The sequence below is a fragment of the Sebastes fasciatus genome, chromosome 24 (genome assembly GCF_043250625.1).
Source record: "Sebastes fasciatus isolate fSebFas1 chromosome 24, fSebFas1.pri, whole genome shotgun sequence".
NCBI classification, from domain to species: domain Eukaryota; kingdom Metazoa; phylum Chordata; class Actinopteri; order Perciformes; family Sebastidae; genus Sebastes; species Sebastes fasciatus.
The window spans coordinates 13,431,601-13,455,032 of NC_133818.1; the positions used below are offsets into that span (position 1 = coordinate 13,431,601).

The window sequence follows — 23,432 nt, forward strand, 5'->3', positions numbered from 1 at the left end:
CAGGAGCCAACACAGCAATCCCATGTCTCTGCTGTCCATCGCTCCACATGAGATGGACGAGTTGTAAAGTTTGATTGTGAAAGGATTTTCATGCATCGACATCGTGGTGGTATCACTCTGCTGCTGAAGGTGCTCCTCATCGTCCTCATTGATGCTCTGCAGTTGTGCATCTTCCTCCTCCTCCTTTCTGACACCACCGCCAAAGGACCAAGCTCCACCCTCAGGACAGAGCCAGCCTTCCTGATGAGCTTGTTGATTCTACTGGCGTCGACCGCCAGTTTATCCTGCTGCCCAAGCACACAGCAAGTAGCGTGTGAGCTCCCAAGTGTTTTAAAAGTACATTTTATGTTGGCCTTTCTCCTCTTTCATCACCTCTCTTCCAAATTTATAGGAATAATTTATCTCTCTGAGTGTCCTCCACTCTACTTATATTTATGTGCTCACAGATTGTTAGGGCCGTGAGAACAGATGGTAATTAACATGCACGGCCTCCAAATCCCCCTAACACTTTGTTACTTTCCCCTGCCAAACTTTGACACTCTCATATCGGTGATGTTATCCACTAAAAATGACTGCACAGATACAATGTAATGTTAACAAATAGAGCATTTATTACATTTTATTACATTGAGGGTTAAGAAATTACAACTAACATATGACTCCCAAGCTTCATATATGTGCATTTACTGCCATCTGTTGCAATTCGCAAGCAAGTGCATGTGCACAAATCTAGATTTTGAAAAAATAACAGCGTTTCCTTTGGTAATATTTGGAAGAAACATGTCATTTTTCAAGCATTTCATGTGCTATTTATGTTAAAGGTCCCATATCATGCTCATTTTCAGGTTCATACTTGTATTTTGTGTTTCTACTAGAACATGTTTACATGTTGTAATGTTCAAAAAAACTTTATTTTCCTCATACTGTCTGCCTGAATATACCTGTATTTACCCTCTGTCTGAAACGCTCTGTTTTAGTGCATTTCAACGGAATTGTAATGGAATTGCAATGGAATTGCGTTGCTAGGCAACAATGTGGGTCCATGTTTACTTCCTGTCAGCTGATGTTATTTACACTGCAACCAGTAAATAAACTGGGACACATTTAGAATGTTTATGTTTAAAACCACGTAATGGTCTAAATATTGTATATTTGTGACATCACAAATGGACAGAAATCCTAATGGCTTGTTTCAAATGCAGAGTTTCTGAATACGGGCTGTGTGTGTTTTCCTCCATATATTGAGCGTTTTGATAGTTTAACAGTATTTTTATAGCACTTAAACCTGCTTTATAATATAAAAGATCTGAAAATCTCACTTTTTACAATATGGGACCTTTAAGTGATTCTTTATGTGGAAGTCACAACTCTATATTTGGTCTCCTAAACGTCTAATGAAGTTGCACACATGGTTTCATTGTATACCATTTAGATCTTGGCACTCGTATCTCTATGTAAAATCAATTGTTATCAACTTTTCTCCTCATGCCATAGTCAGAAATGCCACAGAAAGTTGTAGAATCATCAAAGACCTGTTTTTTTTAAACACTGCAAGCTGCTCCTGCTTTGCTCATGGTATGTTGTATGTCGAAAAACTCATAAGTAGTAGAGCAATAAATCGTGAAATCCACTGATGCTTTTAATTGCATGTAGACATGTTTTTTTGCAGTGCAGGAGGGTGGGACAAATTTGGTGGCATTGTCGATACGTAATGTAATTTGGAGTTTATTCCAAAGAAGTTTTCGTTTTGTTGCCTAAACCTAAACAAGCTGTTTTGTTTGTGTTCAAAACATAATGTTTCATTCAGTTTTATAATGTGTTAGAACGGGTTGTTTTTAAAGGTCCAGCATGTAGGACCCCGCCCAGCTGGAGATGGCTCTAGCCAATGAAAACCCTCCGTATGTATCATACAGGTGAGCTGGAGGGAAAGTGGGGACCCCGACGGGAGGCAATGTATCGCCCTGAAGGGGTTTATTTCACAATAATGACGCTTGTCAATATTGATACACAGTTTGTACTGAGGACAATGCAAAGAGTAGAGCAAACAGGCCTTAAAAGACAGGCCAGAGGGTCACATTTAAATAAGGAAGTCATAGATCCACCAGATCCCAATCCCCAGGTTGGAAACCACAGCCGTAGGCTTCATCAGAAAGTGACACAAACCTTGAAAGCCAGGTGTCCAGAGTGAACACTAAATGGAGTCATACAGTGATGCACGAGTGTCTAATTGAAGTCCACTTTGAGCCTCATGCACTGTCTTCAAATTGTACTTTTCTTAAAGGAACCTTTTTTAACGACCATTCTTGTCAATATTGACACACTATCTGTGTTGGGAATAGTTTGTAAATAGCTGCCAGGTTATTAGGAGGAAGAATTTGCAAGAGAAGTGCAAACAGGCACACTATTTTATAAAAGGACGAGCGCACAGCGTATTCTGTGAAATAATTATTAGACGTGTTTATGAAACAAAGCTTTGTTCAACAGGAGATGAATGCATACAAACTTGTCAAACTACAATCCAAATGCTTCAAAATGCGTTGACATTTGTGTGATCTTTGGTTTTCCATCCCCCCAAAAAGGGGCGTGGCTTTGACATATTGCAAAGTGTCATGATCGGAGAGTTAACTGAGCTGCAGGGCCATTGTTTCCCAGTGCTGCAGGTTGAGTCATCAACAACCATGCCGTCTGTATATTCAGAAGCGAACAAACAGGTTTATAATCATATGGTGTGACTGAATTCATTTTCAGACACTAAACCAGTTCGACCTCGCAGTGGATGTGGGCTGCGGTTCGGGACAAGGGACGATACCATTGGCTCCATACTTCACCAAGGTTGTTGGTACAGACGTTAGCCCCGCCCAGTTGGAGATGGCTGTGGTCAATAACAACCCTCCAAATGTATCGTACAGGTGAGGTGAAGGGAAAGTCGGGACTTTGATCAAAGCCGTTATTCGTTTAGCGGCAAGGATTGTGCTAAATATCCTCCAGGGTGCATTGATGACACTAATCTGTTTCTGTTTGGGTGCTTTTCAAACTAAACCCCCTAATTGTATTAAGACTGTGAGTAGACAGTAACAGGTTACCGACACCAGTTGTTACAACACAACTCCAACCTTTTTGAAGATACAGCAAACTTTACCACGTCTTCTGCACAAAAAGCTACGAGTTGTGTTTGTACTCTTTTGTGATGAGGTCGAGGAACATTTTCCTGCCTGAGCCACTGAAAAATTCCGCAAACACTTAGTTTTACAGGTAACGCAAATTTCATGGTAATTAGGTGATAATTAACAAGTAGCCTATTTGACATTTCTTTGGAATTACTGCCAAATTTCAACAATATTTACCTCAACATTTATCGAAACTTACTTTATTATAAACATTATTTAATAATTATATGCTATTTTAGCATATAATTATTCAATCATGTATAATAATGTAGTTTTTGATCAATTTTGAGGTAAATATTGTTGTAATTTGGCAGTAATTCCAAAGAAATTTCAAATAGGTTACTTGCTAATTTTATCACCTAATTACTATGAAATTTCTGGACTTGTAAAATGAAGAGTTACCAAAATTCCTCACATGCTTCAAAGACCAGAACCTAGTTGTCAGGAGACATAGCAAATGTGACCTCCACAAAAAACGTCTGTTTTTTTTCTTCTGACCTCAGGGAGTGTCCGGCAGAAGATCTACCGTTTGCTTCTGGTGAGGTGGACCTTCTGACGGCCATGACGGCGGCTCACTGGTTCGACCGCAAGAGGTTCCTCCTGGAAGCTGACAGGGTGCTGAGGCCTGGAGGCTGCTTGGCTCTCCTGAGCTACACCATGTATTTGGAGCTGGAGTATGCGGGCGTCTCCAACACAACACTCAATGACATCTGTAAAGAGGTTCGTCCAAAAATCGATTCATTATTCAGAATTTTCTGTTAACATGTTTTTTTATTTTGTTAATATTACCTTTCAGGGGACAATATGCAAAGTTAGTTGGTAATGATTATTAGTTTTAATTTATTTGTTTTTGATTAGTTTTACGCTGGCTTCCGTCCGTACCGAAATCCCTATCTAGGGAAGTGTTCTGTGAAGATCTACTCAGACTTGTTTGACTCCTGCACATACCCAGACAAAGAGTGGTGAGTGTTCAGACTTTATTTGTATCCAGTTCTAAAAGTAGTCCTTGTACAGCGTAAATTCTATGAATGCATTCATATTTACAGCTATGGTGGAGTAAAGCCCCAAAGGAAGAGTGCCGGTCGTTGGTCCCAATTTCCGTAGTGGCCAAATGCTGCAAATACTACAACTTCCGTGTCCGTCACTTGATACCATTGGGCCCAAAAAGACTTTATCCCATAGACTTACATTGGGAAAGAGACATCTGTAACTCCCTTCCTCCGTTCATGTGAATGAGACCCAGACCGAGGCTGGAGCGAGGGCTGGGAGGCGGAGTTAGCAAGCCGTGACGACAGCGTGACTGTTGTGACCCTGTGACCTGAGCCATGTGATCGAACGGATGCTAACTGCGCCTGCTCCATGGGCCCAATGGACACGGAAGATCGCCGTAAGATCCAGGTACTTTTCCAGTCGGAAGTCGAGCCGTTTTGGCACCACTGAGCAACATTCAAAGGAATGAACGGGGCCCTCTGCCTCCAACGCTGGATTCAGTTCTCTTTCCATGGAGTAAAGAGTGAGAGTCAGACATGTATACACTCTGACGTCTGGGAGTTAACTGGCACAGAGCAGCTTAAACTTGAGCAGTTGAGGGGTCAAGTGTCTTGCTCTGAGGCGTCTCAGTGTATCGTCAAGGGGCGAGGAGAGTGTTTTATGATTCATTACACAGCTTTGCTTCTTTTGTGTCCAGGAATGACTGTCTGAGGGTCAAAAGGATTTTGCCGCTCACCAAATACTTCCGCATGGTGGAGACCTTCTCCACCTTCCAGAACCTGGTGAAAAAGGACCCCGCTGAGGCTGAACGTCTTTCTAATGACATCATGAACAAGTGAGATATTAACCTCCGCCTCGTCCACAGGTCTAATCGTTCACCTAGCCGCTGAACGTTGATCTCTTAATCTCCACCTAAGTTCGTTCATCATTATCAAGAACTGCTGAAATTGGTCTTTGAATGCTGTCACAGTCTTGGGCATTAATCAGAAAAAGCCAAACATTGCTTGACTAAGCTTAACTGCTGAAGGCTTTTACTGCTTTGATAATACAGCCACCATTAATTCCCCTGCCACTGACAGGACAGAATAGGCCAGCAAGCAAAATATATGGAGGGGAGTGCTGATCCATAACTTTTACATGGATAAAAGAAAGTATGACATTGTATTTAATTACTACACACAGTCTCGTTTTGTCTTGTAGGGAGGACATTTGAGGTTTTACTTTATATTTTCAACTATTTTCAATTAGTTTCAGTCTTGATGTCGCCATTAGTCCATGAATTAATTCATGTCTCTTCTTGTCCTCCATCCCAGATTGATGTCTGCCATGAAGGTGTCTTCTCCTGACGCAGAAGTTACGGTCGTCGTGAAGTATTTCTATTGGCTGGCGCGCAAACCTTGTAGTGTCAACGGAAAATGACACACACCTGAATGTGTATACAAATCTATTGATGCTGCTCCTCTTACGTTGGGAATCACTTTTAAAAAAAAAGATTTGGATACCTATCCTTTTAATATGTAATGTTTCTTTTTATGTAAAGGTATTTGATTTTAAACTATGACACAATTATGTAATAAACCTTGTGAATATGGAGCCGAGAGTGAGCACTAGATGGAGCCCTGGTGCCTCATGTACAGTCTTAAAATTGTATTTTTATTTAAAGGAACTCACTACTTTATGACCAGAGTGAGAGAAATCCACTTGCGTCCAAAATGTCCATATTACGAAGTAACCTACATTGAAAACAATCCATAAGTTTCTCACATTAAAGGGGACATATCATGCTCATTTTCTGGTTCAAAGTTATATTTTGTGTTTCTACTAGAACATGTTTACATGCTTTAATGTTCAAAAAACACATTCTTTTTCTCATCCTGTCTGTCTGAATATACCCGTTTGTTACCCTTTGTCTGAAACGCTCCGTTTTAGCACCTGTCTCTTTAAAAAACCCTCCCGAAAAAGCCCAGACTACATGTGACATAGGAATCTCATACCGGATGTCCTGCAGCACCTCCTTCCACCTTCTGTCTTAAGCTTTGTTTGAGGGTGTGCCAAACTAGCCGTTATGCAAATGTGTTACTTGGTGACATCACCAAGATGTTTCAGGCAATTCAGGAGCAGTGTTTCACCCTTTGGCGTGGACTTTGGACGTTGTAACTTATAAAAACACATTTTTCTTATACTGTCTGTCTGAATATACCTGTACTCACCCTCTGTCTGAAACGCTCCGTTTTTAGCGCCTGTCTCTTTAAGAAGCCCAGTCTGCTCTGATTGGCTCGCGAGAAAAATACGGTGCACCCTTGCAAAGGTCGTCCTCAAGCAGTGGGCGGTATACAGTGGTGGAAGAAGTACTCTTTTACATTTACTTCAGTAAATGTAGTTTAAAAATACTCTGTTGCAAGTAAAAGTCCTGCATTCAAGATTTTACTTCAGTAGAAGTACAAAAGTTTTAGCATCAAAATATACTTAAAGTCCTCATCATGCAGAATGTCCCATTTCATAATGATATATATTATATCACTGGATTGTAATTACTGATGCATTAATGTGTTCATCAATAATGTGCAGCTGGTAAAGGTGGAGCTCATTTCAACTACTTTTTATACTGCTGGGTCGCTAAACTATAATAATACATCACAATTATTAGCTAATTGCGCCACTTTCCTGTCTTTCTTCCCCTTCTTTTCCAAATGAATAACAATCATTTAACCAAGCTGTCGGTGTCTCCCTGAGTGTCCTCCTCTCTACTGTTATTTATTTGCTCACAGATTGTTCGGGGCCATGACAACAGATGGTAATTAACATGCATGGCCTTCAATTCCCCTGAATCTCAAAGACCTTTATTACGTTCCCCTGCCAAACTTTGACACTCTCACGGGGGTGATGTTATCCACTGATAAATTCTATTTTTATACCAAATAGAGCATTTATTAGCCTACATATCATTGTATTAAAGTCTGCTGCAGTCAAACAGTTTTTCATAAGACATGCAATACATTCATATTCATACTAATATGGGAATAATACAATTGCAAGACAAACAGTATAAGTGCATCAACTTAAAGGTGCAATGTGTAGGATCTGGTGGCATCCAGTGGTGTGGTTGCAAATTGCAACCAACTGAAGCTCCCGTGTACCAAGCGTGTAGGAGAACTAAGGTGGTTGTCGCCAAAATGCGAAAACATAAATGGTCCTGCCTAGAGCCAGTGTTTGGTTTGTCCATTCTGGGCCACTGTAGAAACATGGCGGACTCCGTGAAGAGGACCCACTCCGTATGTAGATATAAACGGCTCATTCTAAGCTAACGAAAACACAACGATTCTCATTTTCAGGTGATTATACACTGCAGAAAACATACTTATTAATATTAATTTCTGCCAATATATCCCCCTAAATGCTACACCCTGGCCCTTTAACACATTATGCAAAAATCCCCAAAAAATTTCCCTCAGGAGTCCACATGTATTTACAAGCATTGAGCCCGAATCCAGAGGCCGTTCCCTGGCTATAAAACCCCCTCTGTGCGTTTACTCCTCCACACCACAAGGGCAGTCATGAGCAAGGTGACCAGCACCGGCACCGCGATGAACGGGGCGAGGATGCTGGTCGGCGGGTCGTGGAGGAGCCGGCCGGTCAGGGCGCAGTCGTGGAAGTAGATCCGGTGAATCTGCATGAAGAAGCGATCGACTATCTGGTTCGGCCAGAAGCAGTCCACCCTCAAGGCCACCTGGTAGGTGCAGTTTGTCAGCCCCTCGTAGGCCCTGCAGAGGGCGACAACACACAGTCAAATCTACCTAAATCATTCAACACAAACATCTCGTGTCATGAAGGTTAGAAGCCATATTTCTATGATGAACTTAAAGTAATCATTCCCCTATAGAGAGGTGAAGTCCCGCCCCTTCTGGTGACCCCATGGGACCTTATTTTGGAAAGAATATGTACGGTAGTCAACGGCGAGAAAAAAATATTCTAAAGTCTCAGTTTGTCGTAGTATCATTTAGTTTTTTTGTGAAACCGCACAGTGAACTACATCTCTCGTATCGCCTCTACGTCACCAACGACACTACTAGCTAGCTAGCTAACATAGCTATGACCACGCACAAATAAAACGTTATCTTAATGTGTTTTATCCAGCAACTCCTGGTATTTTTATGAGCCTGATGTGAGTACATCCCAGTATGAAACACACAGGTATCGTAGCATCAGAGTGAGAGACATCAAAACACGACTTTTGGGTGTGTCGTCTTTTTAATAACAGATTTTCACCGTCTTATACTTCAACAGTTTTAAAACAAACTTCATCTTGACTTGCAAAATTCTTTTTTTAAATTGACAAACATCATGTGTGATTCATGGCGCAATTCAAACGGGATCAAAAAAATATTTCGTTGACTACCTTTAATTTTTCTTTCTGACATATGGTCCCATGGTGGTCCACCGGAAGGGGCGGGACTTCGCCTCTCTATAGCTCCCACTCTGCGTTACAGCATTTTAGAAATATTGTTGGAGCCAATATGTGTTTTGGGGCTTTTTTAAAGACTAGTTTACATTTTGTGGGTATTAGTATGCCACGCCACAAGGGGGCAGTTGACATGTTGGTGATGGGTCATGACACACAATCAAGTAATAAGTAGACACAGGTGGGTAGTCTCAGTGTGTTTGGAGGTGAAATGGTTCTTACAAAACAATAAGGTAGATTCTAAATATTGGACAAGTACTAACACAGAGGAAACTACAGTCTACAACCTACAACCACATGGAGGAAGCAAGCAACCAAGGATTAACTAAAGGTATGCGCGTCAAGAACACATGTCCGTACACCACCGTGGCTATCGGTATTGGGCCAATTGGTCACAACAAATACAGGTTGAAATAGTCTCTCGTTGTGTCTTTGAAACGTCCTTTCAGAGTGGAACCAGAGTCGGGCCTCCTGTTGGTAGGAAAAAAGGCAAAGGAGTGTCTAGAATTACCAGTGGGCCTCGACAAAGCTAAATATAACTGCTAGGTGGTAGAGGGCAGGGGAAATGGAGATGCATACCAACAGGGTAGCACCCTCAGTACAGCATTGCACCATACCAGGACGGATTCTGTTGCGGATGGCCGCTGGGTTTAACAGCATAGCTGGAGGCCGGGTGGGCCCTTTAAAGAAAAGTCCATCATGTTCATCAGAAATGGCTTTTTCTGATCTAATCTATTGTTTAGTGTGACATTTCCCAGCTGCCCTTACAAAGTACGTACTGTTGCAAGGGGTATGCGTACAATAAGGACATACTACTTCGTCATAACACCTTGAACTTTGACCCTCTTGCTCATATATCCGCTGTACAGAGGATTGTGGGTCAGAATATAAGCATGCTGGCTTGCATACTGCAAAATGCGACCGGATGTAGGAGGACATCCTGGTATTTTTGACATACTATGTATTGAGACATACTAAATCTTTTTCTGGCGTATTGAATAGTATGGTAGTATGGTATTGGAACGCACAGTTCTCATACTCCTTGTAAATTTCATTTGATGAATTTGATTATTAAATCTAGGACTTAGAAAAATGTGTGTTGAGCTCAGTGAAAGTGTTTTTGTCTAAAGATAAGACGAGTCAAAAGAGACTGGAGTGTTCGAGTGACGCCATCATGTTCTTTCTAAAAATATAATTTGTTTGTAAAAAGTTTTTGAGCGTGAAGGCCACAAGCTGAAAACGCGTTGGTCTCACAATAAAGTTGTTCTGGAGTTTTGCCCTCTTTCAAAAAAAAGTTTTTAAAACTAACAAGGCATGGAGTGAAGCTGCAAACACAGACAGTATTTACACCCACACACACACACAGTGATTCACTGAAACACGCACTCAAACACACATTCCCAATTAACAGTTTTTGGTGACTAATACATTCCATGATGTAAGATTTTATTAATCTGGTTGCAAGAATACATTTTGGAGATCAAATCTAAAGTGTTAATTGGACGGAAATCATTAGAAAGTGCACAAACGCGGACGTCTTCCATGTGGAGAAGTTTGAGGGTTTTGTGGCGGACGACGTGGGCAGCTAAAGAAAGGTCACTCGAGACCTAATAAAGAATAACTGTGATCATCATAGATCACTTTCACAAAGCGGACAAAAAATATCCCGTCCTCGAGTTTTTTTCCTCGAGTCATCTTTAAGGTGAGCCCACAGGGATTGTTTATTTTCTCTTGGAGAGAGAAGTACATGATCAGCAAAATAAGTAGCGTACAGAGCAGTATCAGAGTCTCTGAGAGAAGAGGACTTGGGCTTTAGCTTCATAGTATGCTGTGATTTGCAAAGAATGTCAAGGGCAACAGCTAAAAACAAATATGAACCTCTTTTACACGACGAACCTGCTACTTTTTTCGGAGTTGTTTCTTAAAGAAGAGGCCTTAACGCTACTAAAACAATGGTAGAACGTGATGATGCACAGGGTAAATGTCATGGCCAAAGGCTCCATTGTGTGCACGTAGCTTCCTGTGGTGGATATCAGCAGTATTTTAGAGCCAGATTCCCTTTCAAGAGGTAGAAAACCCATTTGGCACACTTTGGTTATCCAAGTGTGCCAAATGGAGAGTCCGCCTGGTCCTATCATTACTAAAACCTTTGTAGAATCTATGTGCTTTGTGTTATTTATATCTGCTTTGGCACAGTTGTAGTCAAGGAGTTGCTGAATGAATTCAGTGGCATCTCTGTTGTGACATCATTGCTATAATGGTGTTATCCACTGTCTAATCTAGAAAACATTTTAGATGAGGATAAAAATGAAAAATGTTCCTTTGCTTCATCACAAATTACTCAGATATAGTAACAGTCACAATGTTACTGACACTGGGGGATGAATTCTCTGAAGTCTTACCTATCCATAGAGACCAAGATCATGCATATAGACCTGGTAGTTGTGGAGCTATTGTACAACACCTTCCAGCACCCTTAAGAGGTTAAAGTTTAAGGCCATAGGAGCAGAACCTCTGAGTGTATTGGATTGATAAATGTGCATTTTATTGCGTCAGCTTTTCATTTTGTAGGAGGAAGACTTTTATTTTCGATGCCTCTAAACTGGTCTGCGCCCACGCACAGTTCTAATTTTCTTTTCTGTGAGGTTTATTTCTCCGTTGCACAGCCGGCTCTCCAAAGGAGCTCGACGATGGCGTCAAACGCTGTCGCCAGGAGTTTCCTGACGCAACTGCGAACCCTGTATGTGCCTGTACGAATCTTTTATGATGAGTTACAACTGCACACACACACACACACACACACACCAACAAAGAGCTGCGCCACTAATTATGTGCTGGAACAACTGAGAACAGCGAGCCAGGAGGGAAATCACAGTTTTGACAGTGTAGCTTCTCCTGTGGGCCTCCCAGCTCCTTTCACCCTTCTAACTGACTCATCCTCACACACAACACACACACTATAATGTGCGACAGATAAACTAAGAGGCTGCGAAGGCAGGTGGGAGATGTCATCCATCCAGATCAGAGAATGAACCATAGTCAGATCAACAAAACCATTAAACCTATAGGGATAAAAATGTACATTTGATGTGATGCTACGTGCTGCATTTACATTAACCTCTCGGCCTCTGGCTCAGGCCCCTGCTCAAAAACGACATGCCCAAAATGGATAGAGTATATCTCTGCAAATACAAGGTCTATTTGAATAATCTTGGTATCATAACAAAGGTAACACTTGCAAGAGTTCTACAGAGGTGTAAGCATCAGTACATATGCTGCTGGGTCAGAGTAAGAAGTAAATGAAATATGTTTAAAAGCATGATTTTAAAAGTGAAATTGTAGAACCATGAAATATTTCTTAGTATTAAATTAAATATGTGTTAAATAATTGTTAAAAAATGAAAGATGTGTTATATGTTAGCATGAAGAATTCATGTTTGGTGAGAGACTAAAACTTGGAGTGATCTGAGATGTTTTAAAATAGTCCTTTTAATACAATGTTAACATGGTTCTTTATAAATATATATTACCTTACATTACATATGTTTTGTAAAATGTTTCTTGTGAGGTACGTTTCTTGTAAAGTTTCCTTTTGTGTAATAATGTGTCATTTCTTTAGTGTTTAATCAAAGACACTACTAGACGTATTAGATTTTAGTGCGCCTTTAACTTATCCATTGGATTTTCTGTTTTATTTTTCCTTGTGATGTTTTCAGTTACGTTAAAAGGTGGGTCTGAGTGGTAGAGTAGCCATCTTGCATGCATGCTTTATTGGGTGGTTTTGAGCCACCTTAGCATGCTGTGTCAGGCTATCAAATAGGCGTTATCAGTCGCAATAAGCACCATTAATGTGGGTCAGTAGGGGCCTACTACACCAACTAGTAGGTTTTATCATCCATTCTCATGGTAGATCGCTGAAAAGAAGGTATAAAAGAACATGAAAAGCAACCTCTAGCGACCGTAGCAACAGGTGTTGTAGTATAGACAGGGTAAAGCTCTGCATGGGATGCAGTTTGGGGGCATTGGATGCGACACAAAACTCAGATTTTTCACCCAGTAGATAGGGTTCGAATCCCGTGTGAAACCAACAATGTGCAGTTGTCTTTATGTTCGCACGGGTTAAGTTTTACTTTAGAAACGCAGTCATTTTAAGCCAGAACACAAAGTTTTCCCTTAAACTTAAAGTGTTTTTGTTGCCTAAACCTACGTTTCATTCAGTTTTACATGTCAGAACGTGTTGCTTTTAAGTTTCACCTTCACTTTTACAATGCCCCTACTGACCCACACCTATGACGCTAATAGCAGCTGATAACGGCTATTTAATGGCCTGATAACAGTCAAATCAGGTGCAAGCTTGAGTGTGGTGGGAAAAGTTTTGATTTTGGTCTTTTGTTATCTTTTATTTCATGCATTGTTAATGAAATCTATATATTTCTTATAGCAGTCTCTGGGTCCAGTTAACTCTTTTTCTTTATTAAAAGAGGATTTGTTTCATTCTGTGAGAGCTCCGTCAAAGAATAGAGCCTTTTCTGGCAAAATCTAACTCCATCCATGTGCCATAAATCAACCCCTTGAAGCAAGCATCTCTGACTTTTCTTCTTCGCCCACTCTTTTTGCACAACTCTTTCGCTGAACTCACTCCGTGGTGTCCGGCCAGCTGCACCACAGGCCTCGGTCCATCCCTCCCATGTCGAATTTGAACTTAGCTAAGCACAAATCATTGATCATCCTCTCGTAGAAAGCCCTGTTGCAGCCGGACACTGATGGCAGGACTTGAGCTAAAGCACAGGAGAGGAAGAGAGACAAAAAAAAAAAAAATGGGTGATATGAGGTGACCACTTTATCTCAGCCAGTGGGGAGCAAAACTTTGCATCATTGTAATGCTACAACAGATATTTACAAAGCACTACAGAGGTTATCTGCTGTGTTCAGTTCTTGATAATTAGGAATATGTTTGTGCAACAAACAAGGTCATGTCCTAGCAGTGGTTACATCCCTATTGGACCACTTCTTCCCTATTAGGCTGCTACTTTCACGAAGAAAAGATTTTAATTTGCAGCCGGAGCCCCAATCCCATTTGTTTACTTCAGAGATGTGTGTTAACAGGCTCTTAACGTGGAGGCAGACCGCTGCCGGTCCCGCAGGACTCGGAGCTGAATGTAACACCGCAGAGCGGTACAGTGCATGTAGGAGAGGGAGCTTTAAGCAGGTTGTTGTTATACGATCGAGAAAACACGGCGGATCTCGGTCTGCGGCGGCCTGATAAGGGGCCAACTGTGTGCCCATTATGTTTGCTCTGTCTCAGCCGGCTCTCCGGGCTCTGAAACACTCAAAGGAGGACTGGATGTGTTGACACGGGGATTTTAGAAAGAGATGCTACCGAAAGGAGAATGTGGAAAAATGGTCGAGACCCCGTTTTTCAGAGAAGAGGTGCTTCGATAAAAAACGATCAAACACAAAAACTGAACATAGAAATGGTAATTTTGCAAAAAGGAAGTCTATTAGTTACAAAGATACCTTAACCAGCATTGCATTCATTAGCGTGGGTTTGCTCCGGGTGCTCAGGTTTCCTCCCACAGTCCAAAGACATGCAGGTTAATTGTTGACTCTAAATAGCCCGTAGGTGTGAATGTGAGCGTGAATGGTTGTCAGCCCTGTGATGGTCTGGAGACCTGTCTAGGGTAGGACCCCGAATGGGATAAGCGGTTACAGATAATAGATGGATGGATGGAAACACCCATCAGTCTAGCGTGAATTCTGCCCGCCACTGACTCAATATTTATGGATTTTTAAAGGGAAAAAAATGCTCATGAATATGATGAGATGTCACTAATGTTTAGCGAGCTGCTGTGCTGCTCAGCATGAGTCCACAATCAGACACATTCTCTGGAGTAATACTCAGAATGAAGTTCTATTTCAATGCCTCGTAACAATTACTGATAGGTTTCTCTCCATGTTAGCAGCTATATTGAAGCTTCCATGGTCACCTGTTGGACATCCACGTTGCAACAAGCTGCTGCTGTAAAACATGTGAAGAGCCGACTGATGCATCTGGTCACTCTGAGCCATGAAAGAAGAATAATCATGAACTGTTATGCCACACAAACCTAATCATGGCCGGATGCTGAAAGTATATTTTTTACTCAACAACTGTACCAAAGTACAATTCAGAGGTACTTGTACTTCACTTTACTATTTTCAATTCCATTCTACTTGACTAGACTTGTACTTTACATGAGAGTTACTTTACAAATTCAGATTTTACACAAAACATATGATGAGTTCATAAAATATGGTGTATTATTATTATAGATTAGACACCCCAATGATATTAAAAATAGCTTCAACCCCAGCAAATGCATTAGTAATATAATACAATAAAATAAAATATAATATAATATAATATAATATAATATAATATAATAAAATATAATACAAAAAATTATAATATAATATAATGTAATATAATATAATATAATATAATACAATATAATATAATAAAATATAATACAAAAATTATAATATAATATAATGTAATATAATATAATATAATATAATACAATATAATATAATATAATATAATATAATGTAATATAATATAATATAATATAATATAGTACAATATAATACAATAAAATAAAATATACTATAATATAATGTAATATAATATAATATAATATAATATTAGTGTGACAGTCTACATTTTTCTTTTGATACTTTAAGTACATTTTGTTTATAATACTCAAGTATTTCACACAAGTAAAAGTTGATGCAGTACTTTTACTTGTAACAAATATTTTTTAAAGTGTGATATTGCTACTTTTAGTCAAGGAAACAACCTAAATACTTTCCACACCTCTGACCTTGCCTCAGACTAAAAAACGAATTTAAAGGCACACTGTGTAGATTACCATGTATCAATGAATGAATGAATGAATGAATTTAATACGACTGAACAATAAAACTATACAAAAACAACAAAACAAATCAGAGATGGGATTGCTATGAACTCAATCATCTCTGAAATATGCTACTGCGTATGTCTTAGTACACACACATTCAAAAAATGATTATTTATTCACGTATGCTTTATTACAACTTCCAAATAACCCAAAAGAACTCAATACAATATCCCAAAAATGCCAAATAAATCATAAAAGTTTAAACCACTTAGAAGAACTTCACTACCTCAAACACTCACCTGCCATCAGCAACACCAGGAGTGACGCGCTCTCCAGAGCCATGCCCAACTAACTCCAAGGACCCTTTTACGCACTCCGCTCACTCCCTGGAGGCCAAATAATATCTCATTTTTCCTCTGGTATTCAAGTCAAAGCCACTGGTCCAGGAACCACAGAGCAACAGACAAACTAACAGCAGCTCCTGGTCAACAAGAAGGCACCAACTGTGCGTAAAAGCCCCCTTGACCTTCCCTTCCTTCCCTCAGCGCAGCCCTAATCATAGCAGCTCTGCGTGTCATCTGATCCGTTTTGTGCTGCTGCTGCTGCTGCCGCCTGCTGCGTGGAGCTGCTCACAGGGGACGAAACAAAGTCACACAACCAAAATTCGTGCCAGGCGTGATGAACCCAGTGGAATCATTCCATTTTATATAGCTCTAATTTCATTTTACACCATTATCAAAGCATATGGGAATAGCAGGGGATGAAATAAATAAACTTGGAGTATATGAGTTGGAAAAAAGTTGTCCCATGTGGAATATTATCGGAATATTATAGCCCAGAAAAAAACATCTAAGAGATTAAAAGTCTGATATGATAAGATAAAGTCAAACACTGGGTCCCTGAAGGAATGCTACTTTATTTTGTAACTATACATTAACTCCTTATATTCTACGAAATAGGCCTTTAATTATCACAATCTATAATTTTGCTCTAATTTGCACCATTATCACTGCAGAGGCCTGCCGTAAGATACCTCATTAGACTCATTATACGGTTTTAATTAAATGCCTATATGGGTTAAGTTTGCCCCATTACTTATTTACTGTTTTGTAATAGATTACTTGGAGTACCATTCTTCTGCAGCCCTCCAATCAAAGCTCTCTATGGACTCACACAGGGAGCCATCGCAGAGCACAAAGACACTATTCCCAATTCCATGTCCCTTTTCATATCAGCGCAGATCTCACGCAGCTCAGTAATGTCAGTAATTGAATGTTTTATCTGCAGATTTTTTTAGTACAGGAACAGAGTGATGTTCATTAGTATTCTCAAGGCTGCTCTGCGTTGTGCTGCCACCCAGTGTGGCTGTCCGAGACTAATCCCATACTGGGGCTCAAATACATGCTTTCATGTGGACTGGTCATAAATTAGTGACTGCTTTCTGTATTTGGGAGGAAAATCATTTAAATCTAAGATTTGTTTGTTGAAACTTAATTGTGTTTCTCTTTATAAAAAAAAAGAAAAGCCCTCTCCAGTGGTAATACATTTAGGATCTCCATGAGTGATAGGAAAATAATAGATTTATTATAATTTATTTATTTATATTTATCTATTTGGACACACATAAAACTTTATAAAATCCAGATTAAAATAGTAAGAGATGTGACAGGAGAGTTCTTTTATTTATTTATATAATAATAATAATAATAATAATAATAATAATAATAATGATAATAATTAGTAGTAGTATTATTAATAATAATAATAATTCTATTATTATTATTATTATTTTATCAATATTGTTATTATTTATTTATTCAGTTAGTTAGTTAGTTAGTTAGTTAGTTAGTTAGTTAGTTAGTTAGTTAGTTAGTTATTATGTATTTATTTTTTTATTTATATTTATTTATTTGGACACATAAACCTTCATTAAATCCAGATCAAAATAATAAGAAATGTGACAGGGGAGGTCAAGAAAGCCACAGGCTTATACAGCTGAACTCCCTTCAAGGTAAGAAAAAAAACAAAAATATGCACATATGATAATCATAATTAGGCTTTGAGGCCATCATGTAGACTTCCCAGTGTTATGAGCACAATATTAGTGAAAAACACAAGCCCAAATGTTATCTTATGTACCTCAACAGCTTTAAGATTCATGCAGAGAAAAATCTAGTAATTCTCCTTATTGTCCCCTAGAGGGCAGCAGAGGACACTAAATGAACCCTCACTGTGGCTCTGTGGGGATTTATGAAGCATCATTTCAGTCCTTGCTGCCTAAACTGTGGAGTCATTTTGATAATAGAGCCAGTTTATGCCTGAGTTTCCACTTTCCATGCATCACAAATCAATATGTTTTTGTCCTCGCTGATATTTCCGGCCGGCTTCACACTTTGACATCAGTCCACAAACGAAGCCGTGGAGCGGAATAGCAGGGACACACTGGCTTGTAAAATGAAAGGCCCTGAAAAATGGTATACTGCAGCCCCCTTTAGACCGGCACATCATCAAAGTTTATTGGCTGTGCCTTCTGGTGTGGTGGTTGGAGATGTGCAGAGGCTGGAAACTTTCTCTAAGTAGTTGTAAAATAATCTGTAAGAACGCCGTCCCCTGGAAAATAATTGATTGTATCATATATTTTTCTCTAAAGACTATATCTTCCCAGCTACAATAAGACTGGTGGCAAAGGATTTTTTACATTTTAATAATTTATTTATTTATTGTGTTGAGTTGAATGTGCTACTTATTTTATACTGTAATTACCTTGTGCCTTTTACTACATTATTTTCCTTTTCTTAAAACTGACTCGGTGTAACCTGTTTAGAATTCCAATGTACTTATAGGTGCAAATTGCAAATAAAACTCTTGAATCTTGAATATTGAATATAAATATATCGCTCTGTCAAAGCAACTACTTTAAATTATGATCATTAAATGATAATAAAAAATCATTGTTTCCAGCAATACTGAAGACCTACAGGTAGCAAACACCCATAATGTAACTTTAAATTCATTATATGATAATAAAAAGTCATTTTTCTGTGTTGTTTCCAGCAACACTGAAGACCCACAGGTAGCAATAAACCACCCAGTGGGAAACCTAAACCTGCTCCTGACAGGTGTATTGACAACAGCAATGGAGCCAAATAGCCAATCAGGAGAGGTGATAAGTGAGGTGGGCGGGGTTTCCCCCCAAAAAAAGACAAAACGCTCCTAATCTTTTGGATAGAGCCTCCTCTAATAGGCTGAAGGAGGTGTCAATCAAGCTGAGGAGGCGTGTCCACATCACCCCCCCCACCTCCTCCTCCTCCCAGCCCCCCCAGCCACCGGCTCTATGGCAGCATGAGGAGTAAATGGCTCAGAGTCTCCGCGCTGGAAAGCGACCTAAACAACACTGGTCTGTGGATAAACTGATAAACAAACAACAGCGCGGTGCGTAAAAGCTCTCCACTGGCGCGCTGGGAAAACTGTGCCAAGAAGAAGCCAAGGAAGACTCCGACGTGTTTTTTTTTTGTTGTTTTATTTCTTTCTGCGTGTGTGTGAACAACGAGGATATCTTTAATTGGACATGTGAGTTCCGGGAGTTTAACAGAGACGAGCAGCCCTTTTTCTTTTTCCCCCCCGAAGATGAAGTTCCTCGTCACTTTGCTGGTGATGGTGCTGATGCTGGTGATCCGATCGAGTGCTGCACAGTCAGGTGAGTGGATGCTGAGTCTCTGCACCTGGGACCCAAAAATCCCTAATCTGGCATATACACCTGTAACATATCCACTGATGAAAACCTGCAATACTTGTTTTGCTGGATGATGATGATGATGAATGGACACCCACAGTTCGACACCTTTTTTGTTGTTGTACATCACAACTTAACTTCATATCCAGAAGCCACCAGCTGATGCTGATTTGATCTGTACCGAGACTCAGAACCTGCAGTGAGATCCTGCTGGTGCTCTGCGTAAAAACCTCTCCAAAAAAACTCCCCATCCTTAGATTTTGAAGATTTTTATTTAGACTTTACGCACAAAAATGACACATTTTTGTGCGTAAAATGCCACTTATCTTATGTGCCTGATTGGATAAATCTATCGGTGTGGAACATATGTTTCGAATTCCATCCGAAGAGTTCGAATCTGTGATCTCAGCGTTCCATATTCCACCCTATATATGAATGAATGCGCCATCGCTTTCGTTTAATTCCCACTGATAGACAGACAGACAGAGGACCGCGGCTATTTGCGCTGATTTATCTGAATTGAGCTCGCCAGTTGGTCACACTTCTTATTCCTCCTTGCTTGTCTTTGAATAATTTAAGATGCAGCAGATCTCTACTGAGAGGGGCTATACAGGGCTGTTGCTTTCATCATCTGGACCCCCTGTGGTTGTCAATCCCCTGGACGAGAATCACTTTAATGATCCTGCAATCTTCCTATAAAGGCTTGTAATGCGTCCAACCAGTCACTCAGTCAATGCATAGTGGAGTTCTGATCCCTTTGGCATAGGATGTCTGACAACATTTGAGCTTTTCCAACCACTTGCTGTGTGACATTTGTGTTCATTTATCCCAAGCTTAATCATTGTTAGAGGCTTTTGATGTTTGAGAAATTGTGCTGGATGAACTTTTGTTCTCACTGATCAATAATGTGCTCTAGTATTCTGTTTGGTTTCTGCTTTGGAAGACTGTGAAAAGCATTATTATGGGCTGATAAGCGCTTGATGATGCCAGAATCTGCCTTCTTAATCGATATAATTATATATATATATACTTTTATATTTGATATACTTTACACAATACATCCTATATACCACTTTATAGACTGCACATATGCACATATTACATTTATTTATTGACACACAATGTTCACCCATTCACTCTGTATCTATTTATATCTCTATTATTGTTTTTTATCTTTTTTCTATACCTTTACCTCTCCTGTGTTTCACTCTGTTTGCTGATGTTGATACCTGAATTTCCCTCTGGGGATTAATAAAGGTTCATCTTATCTTATCTTATCTTATCTTAATCAAGCTTTGGCAAAGGAATGTCCAACTGGAAAAAAACACAAACTGAGCAGAAGCAGGAAGTGGGAACACATGGGGAGATTGTGGATTGATGTTCAGAGGTGAATTTGGCCATCGCCCAACCTTCTCCGTAGCAGGATTCCTTCTTTCTATCCTCCCGCCTCCTTCCGAGGACAAGTCAAGTTCTGGCTCCATCTCTGCTTGGTTTTGTTGGTGGGAACTGGAGAAACAAACACTCTTCCACCCTGCTGGTTGTGGATCTTGGCTCCACGGGTGGATGGGATGGATGGGTGTCAGGCGGGAGAATGGGTGGGGGGGGGGGGATGAATGGAGAAGAGAAGTGGCACCCTCGCTGGTTTATTTATTCACTATATGCACCCACTCCCATCCAAGATATTTGTGATGCAAATTCAGCCCAAGAATCTGAGCTATGCCTCTTGGGAAGTTCATTGTGTGTGTGTGGGTGTATACTGAGTAGATATTTGCTGCTATCTGTCCACTCTTTCACTTATTGCTTCTAAAACGCTTCTAAATAATCCTACCCAACACTTTCCTATATATCAAGTCATATCACGTTTAGTAAGTCGAGGCTTTTTGGGTGGTGTTTAACACGCTGATTGAATCTGTCTGCGAGACTAATGTCTGCAGCGTTCCTGCCAGCCGGCCGCTCTGCTGTGTGAGATGTATACACTAAACTATGCGTGATGTACAGACCACACGTGTGCCAAAAATGGAGGTGTTCGCACCACGAGGAAACTTGATTGATGACTCGCCTTGGCTGGACTGTTGGCAGAGGAGCCGAGAGCTTCTGTGTATAGAGGGCTCATATTAATCTTCATCTCAAATCAACGTAAAGAGCTGATTTCGGAGCTCAGGATTGACCCTGTGATGTGTTTAAGGGTTCATGAAGAGATAGATCATCATCTCCCTCCTCCAAAAATTCTGAACAATTCAGTTTCTATGCTAAATTTCCCTGATCGCTGACGTCTGAAGGAAGTAAATTAACACCCACGATTCATTGGTTGTAGTGCTGGAAGTAGGATTGTGGGGTTAGGGCTGCAACTAATGATTATTTTCATTGTCGATTAATCTGTCGATTATTTTCTCGATTAGTTGTTTGGTCTATAAAATTTCATAAAATGTGGATCAGTGTTTTCCCAAAGCCCAAGATGACGTCCTCAAATGTCTTGTTCTGTCCACAACTCAAAGATATTCAGTTTACTGTCATAGAGGAGGAAAGAAACCAGAAAATATTCACATCTAAGAAGCTGGAATCAGAGAATAAACAGCATTTTTAGTCACTTCACACGGCCAACGTTTGATATTAAAAGCTGAAGAAATGAGCTTTAGCAATTATTTTGGTTTTCATACATTTTCGATTGATAATTTCAGTCATTTTTTAAGCAAAAAAATGCCCAAATTTCAATATTTCCAGCCTCTCTCGTGTGAGTATTTGCTGGGTTTTATTAGTTGTTAAACTGAATATCTTTGACTTTTGGATGCACAAAAAGACATTTGAAGACATCGCCTTGGACTATGGGAAATTGTGATTTACATTTTTCATTTTTTTTAGACAAAATAATTATACTTTCGTTTATAAAATATGTGAAAAGAGTGCCTGTTATTTCTCACAGGAATTTTTGTGGCATTTTTACTTGAAAACTGATCAATCAATTATCAAAGTAGTTGTCATTAATTAACTGTTGATCGACTACTTGATTAATCAACTAATCTTTGTAGCTGTAGGGTAGCGGTGGCCAAACTTTGTCCCCTTGGAGGGCCCAAACTGGAACTCAATGGTGGGCCACGTGCCAAAAGTACACACCTATTGTATTGTTAAGATGCAAAATGGTATTATTTTAGCTTTCACATAGTTAACCCCTTAAAACCCACCTGCTGAATACAATTTGGCTCATTTCCAGTCATATCCAATTTATGCATTTCCAAGACTGTTTAAGGACCCCAGTATGCAGAAATATTCATTTTAGAATAGGAGAAAATAACATATTTTACTGCATTAAAATAACTGCATGTTTTTGCCCCAAACTGCATGTGATTATCATAAAGTGGGCATGTCTATAAAGGGGAGACTCGTGGGTACCCATAGAACCAATTTCATTCACATATCTTGAAGTCAGAGGTCAAGGGACCCCTTTGAAAATGCCAGTTTTTCCTCGCCAAAATTTTGCTTTTTTGGAGCGTTATTTAGCCTCAGTCTAACACTAAAAACAAGCCTGCTACAGCCTCCGAAAGACAGTAAGGTCGGTCGGGATCAACAATTTTTTTTTTAAGAAAAAATAAATAAAATTGGACCTGATGGTGGGCCAACTTTGGCCAGCCCTGCTCTAGGTTACTGCATCCCAAAACTTGTCATATTTGGTGGCTGCAAAAGGGTAGTTTTGAAACTGAGAAGATTTTTCTGTCAAACTACTGTTTCCTCTGTCAAGAGGGAACATCCGTGTTCAGTCCATCTTCCTTGTAGCGGTGAAGCTTTCTTTGTACAGTGTTCCAGTTGTTTGTGAGTCAGCTGCTCTCCGGGTCAAGGTACAGTCAGCGAAACGCCACGTCAGAGATAACGGTTATTCTCATGAACGGCTGTTTTTCTCTGCAGAGCTTTGACATGGAGAATATTTAACTGGAGAGGATTAATGATCTGTTTTTGATTCAGCCTAAAAAAACTCACCCTTTTTGCACCGTTTAAATGACCGGTAACGTCACCGCGCTCCATCGAGCTGTCTGCTCACTGCAACAAATGGCTCAAACATTTTAATCGCCCCAGCTCTCGTTCTCCAGTGTGCACGACAAATGCTGCACGTGTGTGTGTGTGTGTGTTTGGGGTGACATTTAAAGACGTGCTCTCCGGTGAAATGGCCAAGGGGAGAAGGGGAACCCGCT

The 23,432-nt window shown here is 40.0% G+C and overlaps 3 protein-coding genes across 3 annotated transcripts in view; 2 read left to right on the top strand and 1 right to left on the bottom strand.

Moving 5' to 3' along the window:
- The first annotated feature begins 90 nt into the window (after nucleotides 1-90).
- LOC141763337 (uncharacterized) lies at nucleotides 91-5,927 on the top strand. The gene is made up of 6 exons (XM_074627906.1): nucleotides 91-306; nucleotides 2,749-2,909; nucleotides 3,671-3,887; nucleotides 4,026-4,129; nucleotides 4,855-4,992; nucleotides 5,471-5,927. The coding sequence occupies exons 1-6, from the start codon at nucleotides 91-93 to the stop codon at nucleotides 5,574-5,576; spliced, it is 942 nt and encodes a 313-aa protein (XP_074484007.1). The 3' UTR covers nucleotides 5,577-5,927.
- On the bottom strand, nucleotides 5,913-16,091 carry LOC141763027 (receptor activity-modifying protein 1-like). The gene is made up of 3 exons (XM_074627265.1): nucleotides 15,818-16,091; nucleotides 13,256-13,394; nucleotides 5,913-7,918 (listed from the first exon to the last, which is right to left on the bottom strand). The coding sequence occupies exons 1-3, from the start codon at nucleotides 15,858-15,860 to the stop codon at nucleotides 7,663-7,665; spliced, it is 438 nt and encodes a 145-aa protein (XP_074483366.1). The 5' UTR covers nucleotides 15,861-16,091; the 3' UTR covers nucleotides 5,913-7,662.
- Nucleotides 16,092-18,825: 2,734 nt separating this feature from the next.
- The window catches only part of LOC141762924 (receptor tyrosine-protein kinase erbB-4-like), a 343,760-nt gene continuing 339,153 nt past the window's right edge, over nucleotides 18,826-23,432 (top strand). Inside the window, exon 1 of the mRNA XM_074627098.1 lies at nucleotides 18,826-19,215. Coding sequence (XP_074483199.1) covers nucleotides 19,146-19,215 — 70 coding nt within the window. The 5' untranslated portion in view covers nucleotides 18,826-19,145. The remainder of the gene's footprint in view (nucleotides 19,216-23,432) is intronic.